The following is a 10,534-nucleotide window of genomic DNA, read 5'->3' as shown; positions in this document are numbered from 1 at the left end:
AGAGATAGACAGGTGCAGAGAGAGAGGAGAGAGAGATGAACAGGTGCAGAGAGAGAGAGGAGAAAGAGAGACAGGTGCAGAGAGAGAGGAGAGAGATGGACAGGTGCAGAGAGAGAGGAGGGAGAGATAGACAGGTGCAGAGAGAGAGAGGAGATAGAGATAGACAGGTGTAGAGAGAGATAGACAGGTGCAGAGAGAGAGAAATGAGAGACAGGTGCAGAGAGAGAGGAGAGAGAGATAGACAGGTGCTGAGAGAGAGAGAAAGAGAGATATACAGGTGCAGAGAGAGACAGGAGAGAGATAGACAGGTGCAGAAAGAAAGAGGAGAGGCAGATAGACAGGTGCAGAGAGAGAGAGAGGAGAGAGAGATCGGCAGGTGCAGAGAGAGAGAGGAGAGAGAGATAGGCAGGTGCAGAGAGAGAGAGGAGAGAAACAGGTGCAGAGAGACAGGAGAGAGATAGACAGGTGCAGAGAGAGAGTAGAGAGAGAGAGAAAAGGTGCAGAGAGAGAGGGGAGACAGAGATTGACAGCTGCAGAAAGAGAGAGGAGAGAGATAGACAGGTGCAGAGAGAGAGGAGAGAGAGATAGACAGGTGCAGAAAGAAAGAGGATATGTAGATAGACAGGTGCAGAGAGAGAGAGGAGAAAGAGATTGACAGGTGCAGAAAGAAGAGGAGATATAGATAGACAGGTGTGAGAGAGGGGAGAGAGAGAGATAGAAAGGTGCAGAGAGAGATAGGAGAGACAGATAGACAGGTATAGAGAGAGAGGACAGAGAGAGAGAGACAGGTGCTGAAAGAAAGGGGAGAGGTAGATAGACAGGTGCAGAGAGAGAGAGGAGAGAGAGATCGGCAGGTGCTGACTGAGAGAGGAGAGAGAGATACACAGGTGCAGAGAGAGAGAGGAGTTAGAGATAGACAGGCGTAGAGAGAGACAGGAGAGAGAGATAGACAGGTGTGGAGAGATAGAGATGAGATAGACAGACAGGTACAGAGAGAGAGAGTGGAGAGAGATAGAGAGGTGCAGAGAGAGAGAGAGGAGAGAGATATACAGGTGCAGAGAGAGAGAGGAGAGAGATAGACAGGTGCAGAGAGAGAGAGAAAGAGAGATAGACAGGTGCAGAAAGAAAGAGGAGAGGTAGATAGACAGGTGCAGAGAGAGAGTAGAGAGAGAGATCGGCAGGTGCAGAGAAAGAGGAGAGAGAGATAAACAGGTGCAGAGAGAGAGAGGAGAAAGTGATAGACAGGTTTGGAGAGAGATAGACAGGTGCAGAGAGAGAGAGGGGAGAGAGACAGGTGCAGAGAGAGAGGAGAGATATAGAGAGGTGCAGAGAGAGAGTAGAGAGAGAGAGAAAAGGTGCAGAGGGAGAGACGAGAGAGAGATAGACAGGTGCAGAAAGAAGAGGAGATATAGATAGACAGGTGCTGACTGAGAGAGGAGAGAGAGATACACAGGTGCAGAGAGAGAGAGGAGTTAGAGATAGACAGGTGCAGAGAGAGAGTAGAGAGAGATAGACAGGTGCAGAGAGAGAGTAGAGAGAGATAGACAGGTGCAGAGAGAGAGAGAGAGTAGAGAGAGATAGACAGGTGCAGAGAGAGAGTAGAGAGAGATAGACAGGTGCAGAGAGAGAGAGAGAGTAGAGAGAGATAGACAGGTGCAGAGAGAGAGTGGAGAGAGAGATAGACAGGTGCAGAGAGAGAGGAGATAGAGATAGACAGGTGCAGAGAGAGAGAGAGAGTAGAGAGAGATAGACAGGTGCAGAGAGAGAGAGGAGAGGTAGATAGACAGGTGCAGAGAGAGAGAGGAGAGAGATATCGGCAGGTGCAGAGAGAGAGGAGAGAGATAGACAGGTTTGGAGAGATAGAGATGAGAGAGACAGACAGGTGCAGAGAGAGAGAGGAGAGAGAGATATACAGGTGCAGAGAGAGAGTGGAGAGAGATAGACAGGTGCAGAGAGAGAGTGGAGAGAGATAGACAGGTGCAGAGAGAGAGAGGAGAGAGAGATATACAGGTGCAGAGAGAGAGTGGAGAGAGATAGACAGGTGCAGAGAGAGAGTGGAGAGAGATAGACAGGTGCAGAGAGAGAGAGGAGAGGTAGATAGACAGGTGCAGAGAGAGAGAGGAGAGAGAGATAGACAGGTGCAGAGAGAGAGGAGAGAGATAGACAGGTGCAGAGAGAGAGAGGAGAGATAGATAGACAGGTGCAGAGAGAGAGAGGAGAGAGATAGACAGGTGCAGAGAGAGAGAGGAGAGATAGATAGACAGGTGCAGAGAGAGAGAGGAGAGAGAGAGACATGTGCAGAGAGAGATGAGTGTTACGGATACAGGTATCCTGTGTCTTTTTGTGTTTTTCCTCTCCTTCTGCCCTAATCACAGGTGTCCTGTATGTTCCTGATTGATGGTCGTTGGGGTGTCTGCTGATTGCTGAGGTGGACCAATCAGTGGACAATCCTCTACATTGCACCACCTGTTTCTTGTTTTTCAATCACACATCCCATTGTTTAAAAGCCGGTCAGTTGTGTTTGTAGAGAGAGACTATTTTCCGTATGTGAGTATGGATACTGTGGTGTCCTGTGTACTCACTCATTTGCTGGTTACTCTGTTTGGTAACTTTGTTGTGTGTTTCTGGGAAAAGGGGGATTTAAGCAAGTTGCCCTTGGGCATACATTACCCGTAGGAAGAAAACTGTCTAAAAACACTAGTTAGACCTGAGCGGACCACCCACTGTAATTTCTGTATGATTAGCAGTAGCTTAGCGGTTCTTGAGGCAGGCAAGATCAGTTTAGTTTTTTTTTACACTATTGTTTCATTTCTTGGGTCCTGCTCAGCCCTTTTTCCCGAACCTTTACCGTGTGTTCAAAAATAAACATTTTATGTTTGACGGTAGTTTATGGTTGTCGTGTATTTTTTGTTCTCACTGTTCCATGTCACGATTCTAATTTGCATGAATTATGTTACGGGTCTCTTGTCCATCCACCCTAGACGTTTAAAGCCACGGGGTTCGTAACAATGAGAAAGACATTGACAGGTGCTGAGAGAGAGAGCAGAAGGTGATAGACAGGTGCAGATAGAGAGAGGAGAGAGACAGGTGCAGAGAGAGAGGAGAGAGAGACAGGTGCAGAGAGAGAGAGGAGAAGGTGATAGACAGGTTTGGAGAGAGATAGACAGGTGCAGAGAGAGACAAGTGCAGAGGGAGAGAGAGACAGGTGCAGAGAGAGAGAGGAGTGAGAGATAGACAGGTGCAGAGAGAGAGGAGAGGGAGAGAGACAGGTGCAGAGAGAGAGAGGAGAGAGAGAAATATTGAGAGAAAGAGAGGTGCAGAGAGGAAGCTCTCAGCAACAACAATAGTAGGAGCTGGATGCTCACTAGCAGTGTCTGCCTGCCTGCACACCTCCCTCCTTCTCCTCCCTTCACACCTGCACTCATCTCTCTACCTCACTACAGGTGGGACTGTGGTGCTGGTTTTGGCTCTGGAGCTGTCGAAACAGTCAGAAACTCACAGCATAGCAGAGTACAGAACAGCACAGTACAGCACAGGGCATCTTAGGCTGTACCAGGGATGGGCAACATTGATGGGGTCAGGGGCCACAAAAAAATGCAACTCATCATGAGGGGCCTCAGTGCCTCGTGGGTCTGCGTACCCAGATTGAGTTCCTAAAAAAATTAATCTATATATAATTATTATTTCTTTTGTATTAGTCCGTGGGCCTACAAAAGGGGGCATGTGGCCCGTGGGCTGCCAGTTGCCCATCCCTGGGCTATACCCATGAATGATGTCAGCTTCAAACATAGCTACTGAACCAGGAAATAAACAGAGACTACTGTAACACTTTTATACAGGTACAGTGGCTTGCGAAAGTATTCACCCCCCTTGGCATTTTTCCTATTTTGTTGCCTTACAACCTGGAATTAAAATGGATTTTTTGGGGGGTTGTATCATTTGATTTACACAACATACCTACCACTTTGAAGATGCAAAATATTTTTTCTTGTGAAACAAACAAGAACTAAGACACAAAAAAAGAACACTTGAGCATGCATAAGTATTCACCCCCCCCAAAGTCAATACTTTGTAGAGCCACCTTTTGCAGCAATTACAGCTGCAAGTCTCTTGGGGTATGTCTCTATAAGCTTGACACATCTAGCCACTGGGATTTTTGCCAATTCTTCAAGGCAAAACTGCTCCAGCTCCTTCAAGTTGGATGGGTTCCGCTGGTGTACAGCAATCTTTAAGTCATACCACAGATTCTCAATTGGATTGAGGTCTGGGATTTGACTAGGCCATTCCAAGACATTTAAATGTTTCCCCTTAAACCACTCAAGTGTTGCTTTAGCAGTATGCTTAGGGTCATTGTCCTGCTGGAAGGTGAACCTCCGTCCCAGTCTCAAATCTCTGGAAGACTGAAACAGGTTTCCCTCAAGAATATCCCTGTATTTAGCACCATCCATCACTCCTTCAATTCTGACCAGTTTCCCAGTCCCTGCAGATGAAAAACATCCCCACAGCATGATGCTGCCACCACCATGCTTAACTGTGGGGATGGTGTTCTCGGGGTGATGAGAGGTGTTGGGTTTGCACCAGACATAGCGTTTTCCTTGATGGCCAAAAAGCTCAGTTTTAGTCTCATCTGACCAGAGTACCTTCTTCCATATGATTGGGGAATCTCCCACATGCCTTTTGGCGAACACCAAACGTGTTTGATTATTCTTTTCTTCAAGCAATGGCTTTTTTCTGGCCACTCTTCCGTAAAGTCCAGCTCTGTGGAGTGTACGGCTTAAAGTAGTCCTGTGGACAGATACTCCAATCTCCGCTGTGGAGCTTTGCAGCTCCATCAGGGTTATCTTTGGTCTCTTTGTTGCCTCTCTGATTAATGGCCTCCTTGCCTTACTTTTGCAAGGCACTGTATCCTGTCACAACACTGTTAAAACTGGTATCCTATCATAACACTGTTAAAACTGGTATCCTGTCACAACACTGTTATAACTGGTATCCTGTTATTACACCGTTATAGGAATGTCATAATACCTGTTATAACGTGTACAGTTTAACCAGTTAGTTGTGGTCTGACCAGGCGTACAGGTATATTTCCTCAATCCATTCAGGAGAGAGGTTGATTATTAAGGAGTACAGAGTCCATATTAGGACAGCCTGAGAGTAAGAAGGAATTGCCAACTGCTTGTGACTCTGAGGCTGTCCAAATATGGACACCTTAACCAATGTCTGTGTGCCAAATGGCATCCTATTCCCTACAACGCTTACCCTACAAGGTCCGGAGCCTGCTGGTTTTCTGTTTTACCTGATACTGAACTGCACATACCTGGTGTCCCAGGTCTAAATCAGTCCCTGATTAGAGGGGAACAATGAAAAAACACAGTGGAAGTGGCTTCAAAGCCCAGAGTTGAGTTTGAGGACCCTACATAGTGCACTCAGAGCCATGTATTTAGAGAGTTGGGACACTGAGGTTTCTGCATTATGATGCATTTACACGACACTACAACATTCTATGGCAGCCATGTTAGAGCACCATTAACATAACATGGGAAATATTTAAATAATGCTATGTAACTGAATGTCTAAAGATTCTAAATACATTAGCGGCATCCCTTCTAGACATGACCCTAAATACATGGCTCTGAGTGCACTATGTAGGGAACAGGATGCCATTTGGTATGAATCCGAGGTTTCACACTGGGCTGGAGGTGGTTGACTGTTACTGAACAAGATACCCACCTCTTTCCCTCCCATGCATTGCCTGGCAACAAAGGACACACAATTATTAGCCACATGTAATGATGCATTTTGTTCTAATGTGTCCTCCTTCTCATCAAGAGCATTGTCCCCTTCAAAGCGGTTTCTGACAACCAGCAGGAAGTCATTCAGCAATCATCATCGTCATAATTCAGGCTTTGTTGGAAGAGGGTTTTAGCCAGTTTTTCTGATGGGTTGAGAAAGGAGAGAGAGGGAAGAGAGCGAGAGAGAACACTGAGATGAACAATTTCTGTTTTGGGGATTTTTCCAGAACTATAATCTCATTCTAAATTAGGAGAAACAGAATTTCCATCAAAAAAAGAAAGAAAGAATTTCAGCACAAGAAAAAAGGTTTAATGAAACGTCTCCATTTTTATGGTTTTAATTTGGCACATGGCACAATCAGCATGTATGCGTGTGGTATACATAAATAAATATTAAATATATTTATACATAAATATACATATAGAGCTTGTACAAAGCCACCTGGAGCGGTCGGTTGTTCAACTTCATGATGTTACCGATGATGAAGACAGCTCATACACAGAAATGACCTTCATACATGTTGGTGGGGCTTTCAGTTTGATATTAACAGTAGTACTAGTTACCTCTCTGCACTGTTTAACAGTAGTACTAGTTACCTACTGTAGTTACCTCTCTGCACTGCTTAACAGTAGTACTAGTTACCTCTCTGCACTGTTTAACAGTAGTACTAGTTACCTCTCTGCACTGTTTAACAGTAGTACTAGTTACCTACTGTAGTTACCTCTGCACTGTTTAACAGTAGTACTAGTTACCTCTCTGCACTGCTTAACAGTAGTACTAGTTACCTCTCTGCACTGTTTAACAGTAGTACTAGTTACCTACTGTAGTTACCTCTCTGCACTTCTTAACAGTAGTACTAGTTACCTCTCTGCACTGCTTAACAGTAGTACTAGTTACCTACTGTAGTTACCTCTCTGCACTGTTTAACAGTAGTACTAGTTACCTCTCTGCACTGTTTAACAGTAGTACTAGTTACCTAGTGTAGTTACCTCTCTGCACTGCTTAACAGTAGTACTAGTTACCTAGTGTAGTTACCTCTCTGCACTGCTTAACAGTAGTACTAGTTACCTACTGTAGTTACCTCTCTGCACTTCTTAACAGTAGTACTAGTTACCTCTCTGCACTGCTTAACAGTAGTACTAGTTACCTACTGTAGTTACCTCTCTGCACTGTTTAACAGTAGTACTAGTTACCTCTCTGCACTGCTTAACAGTAGTACTAGTTACCTAGTGTAGTTACCTCTATGCACTGCTTAACAGTAGTACTAGTTACCTAGTGTAGTTACCTCTCTGCACTGCTTAACAGTAGTACTAGTTACCTAGTGTAGTTTCCTCTCTGCACTGTTTAACAGTAGTACTAGTTACCTCTCTGCACTGTTTAACAGTAGTACTAGTTACCTCTCTGCACTGCTTAACAGTAGTACTAGTTACCTAGTGTAGTTACCTCTCTGCACTGCTTAACAGTAGTACTAGTTACCTAGTGTAGTTACCTCTCTGCACTGCTTAACAGTAGTTTACTAGTAGAGTAGGTACATGGGAGTGATATCTCTCTGTAAAAGCCCTATACGTATATGTATGTATGACCATATTTATATATATATACAGTATATTCAAAGAAACACAAGTGTGCACTGATGTAGTTTATTCAGTGCAAACAGACCACTGTCTGCTTTTCAAGAGATTCTCTCTCTTTCTTACAAAGTCAATGGAATCATGTCAGTTAGTTCAGTTGAATCTTTAGCTATTTTTTCTCTTACACGTAAAATTATAGATTTGTTTTTGTCAACTTGAAGCAAAATTAGACATATATAATATTTTTTAAAATAACAAAAGTGCTATTTCGCAGGAAAGACATACACCCAGAGATGCAACTGCAGCGTAAACAACACTGGTGATAGAGAACTGAATGAACAATATGAGAAATAACTCCTACCCTCAACCCCCTCCTATCCCGCCCGCCACATAAAACGCCCTGCAAACACAAAAACAGTTGTGTAAGCACACACACACAGTCGCACGCACACGCACACACACACACACACACACACAACCACGTTTATATAAGTCGCAATTTGTAAGTCGCTCTGGATAAGAGCGTCTGCTAAATGATGTAAATGTAAATGTATATGCACACCGACACACAGGTGCGCTGAGCAGTGTGTGTATAGAAGTGTAACTTTGTGGAGAGAGATAAGATCAAATCGCTTAATGGATAAATTGGTTGCAAAATATATTTTCTTAACAAAACAATCACAGTAACATCGTTTTTTTTTTTATCTCTGTGGTATCATCTGGGATGGCAGAGTCTATTCCATACAATCCTCTCTATGGGAGCTAAAAAAAAAAAGCTACCACCATCTGTGTGGCTGTAGTTGTTGTTTGGGTATGCAGCAGAGAAACAAGTTGCACCAAGATGCTTTTTAATTCTCTTCATCTTCAGCACTGCAGCAGAGTTGATACTCTTGGTTCCAGTTCAGTTCAGTTCACGATTCAGTTAACGATTAAGTCACTTGTGTCTTTTGAGTCACGTCAAATTGTCACACACTCCACATGGAATAGTCTCTGGGAATAATAGAAATGAAGAAGAAAAAAGAATCTAAAGAAGACAAGCTTTTGTAAGGCATTGAAACAAAACAACACAAGCGACTCAAACATAACGCTGATTTCCTGGTAGAGGCCTTTGTTTGAAATGTTTGTTCTGTCTCCCTCAGGAAGATGAGGAAGAAAAAGCACTTTTCTCTTGGTGTTATGAATTCAAGAAGAACGTGTTGATAATATCCCCTGTCAGTCTGCTTAAAAAGGCTTTTAAAATGATTATTTGAAGAAAAACACTGCAGAAAAGACCCCTCCCTCCGCAGCCCCATCCCATCCAGGGAGGGAGGAGTAGCAGGTTGATTTTGGCAGCTCTGCACAACTTAACATCCACACAGAAAGCAGAGAGCTCTCGTCTCCTCTCAGCCACTCTCTGTCCTCTTCTTGGTAGTAAAAGTCTAGTTAATTCTCTTGACTTTTTAATCCCTCTCACTTATTCCTGCCCTCCCCCCAAATCCTTTCCCTGTGATATTTAAAAAACAGAATCCTCTTCTCCTCCTCCATCACCCTCTCCTCCTTAAAGCTATACCCGGGTGGTGGAGTGGGAGTGGGGCAGGCCGGTGGAGTTGAACCCGGCTGTGAAAGTGTTGTAGGGGTGCAGGTTGGGCATCCCCACCAGAGAGTTTGGGATCATGGTGATGGTATTGGGGGTCATCAGAGGGATGTCGTCCGGTGACCTCCGCAGGGTCAGGGTGTAGTCGGGAAGCGAGGCCAGACGCAGCCCCCCGTCATTCCCCGGGTTCCCCACCCCCATCGCCTCACACTCGTGGTGCGTCTGGTTGATCTGCAGGGACATGATCTCCTCCTCGTTGGGGCCCTGGTGGTGGCCGATGTCGTTGGATGTAGCCTGGCCGTGGCGGGTCTGTGGGCTGGGTTGACCGCGGCGACCTCCCGAAGCCTCCCTCCGTTTATCCTTCCGGTAGTAAAGCGCTGCGAAGGCTAGAACGTTGAGGAAGAGCAGCGAGGCTCCCACGGCGATGGTGACGCTGAGCTCCGTGGAGTAGTCCCTGGGGTTCTCTACGACCAGCGGGCCGGTGTCCTCGTCTCCGTTCCACGCCTCATTGTCCTCGTTGTTGTAGGCCGGGGACATGGGGGGCCGCTTGGTGTTGAAGGGCCACGTCTTCTTAGTGGACAAGGCGTTCTGGGTCGTCTCTGACGGGGGGACCTTCAAATCAAATCAAACCATTTGACATGTATTTCTTATCTAGAGCGACTTCTTACAGTCAGTGCATTCAACTAAGGTAGGTAAGACAACCATATCGCCACATATCAAGTCAAATCAAACTTACATTGAAAATGTACTTACAAATCACAACACACTTTCCAGTAAACCGATGAAATGAAAGGGAGAGCTGTAGCATTACCTTGGTGGTGGTGGAGGTGTAGTGGAACATGTCGTGGAGGTTATACAGGTGGGGCACCAGGTGTTTCCAGAAGGCCACTTTGGTGGCTCTGTAGTGGTCTCTGACGCGGGGCTTCAGGCCGATATGGAGGTACAGTTGGTCCTGGGGGTTGTACTTAGACCAGGCTACCTCCTCGAAGCGGTTAGCCTTGGTGTGGATGAACTTAGTGTCCTGAGGAACAGGCTTGTTGGGGTCCCTGAGGAGAGAGAGAAAGAGAGAGTTAGTCTCTGGTCTCTGTGTGTACCCTGTAGAAGATCGTCTGTCACTTGTACTATTTACATTTTGATACGGACATTTTTCACCCAAGGATGAAGATGTTGACTAACAAGAGAATAATCCACAGTTTGTACACACAGTATGTCTAAATACATTACAAATCCGCCTTTTAGCTCTCTCTCTCGGGACAAAAAGGAGTGGCATCCCTGTCTGTCTCTTACTCTCCCCGCTTCCCCCCTACTCCCTGAGCCCCCCACTGTTCCTCTTAATTCAGGTCTGGTGCACCCCATCCCATCAACCTCAAAAACCAGGATGTCTTCAGGACGTCTTCTCATCGCCGGAAGCTTTTCAAGTAAACAGATAGCCTACTGCAGGGGTTGGCAACCCTGTTCCTGGAGTGCCACAGGTACCATTTAGGCACCACACCTGACCAACTGAGCTAATTCATCCGTTCAGTGATTGACTAAATTCAACACACCTGGTCTTCTTCCAGGTCAGTTAAATCAAAAACATGAAGTGGCTGTGGCCCTC

General features: G+C 45.5%; 1 protein-coding gene across 1 annotated transcript; it reads right to left on the bottom strand.

Moving 5' to 3' along the window:
* Positions 1-8,907: 8,907 nt before the first annotated feature.
* Positions 8,908-10,338, bottom strand: LOC311116520 (neuroligin-3-like; the record flags this gene model as incomplete). The annotated part of the gene is made up of 3 exons (XM_084191607.1): positions 8,908-9,549; positions 9,749-9,983; positions 10,289-10,338. 3 exons carry the CDS (start codon positions 10,336-10,338, stop codon positions 8,908-8,910), a joined length of 927 nt encoding a protein of 308 aa, XP_084047733.1.
* Positions 10,339-10,534: the final 196 nt, after the last annotated feature.

The sequence above is a fragment of the Coregonus lavaretus genome (genome assembly GCF_964263955.1).
Source record: "Coregonus lavaretus genome assembly, contig: HAP1_SCAFFOLD_2507, whole genome shotgun sequence".
Taxonomy (NCBI): Eukaryota; Metazoa; Chordata; class Actinopteri; order Salmoniformes; family Salmonidae; genus Coregonus; species Coregonus lavaretus.
Note: the sequence above shows the minus strand (reverse complement) of the source record. Positions and strands in the feature narration are given on the sequence as shown.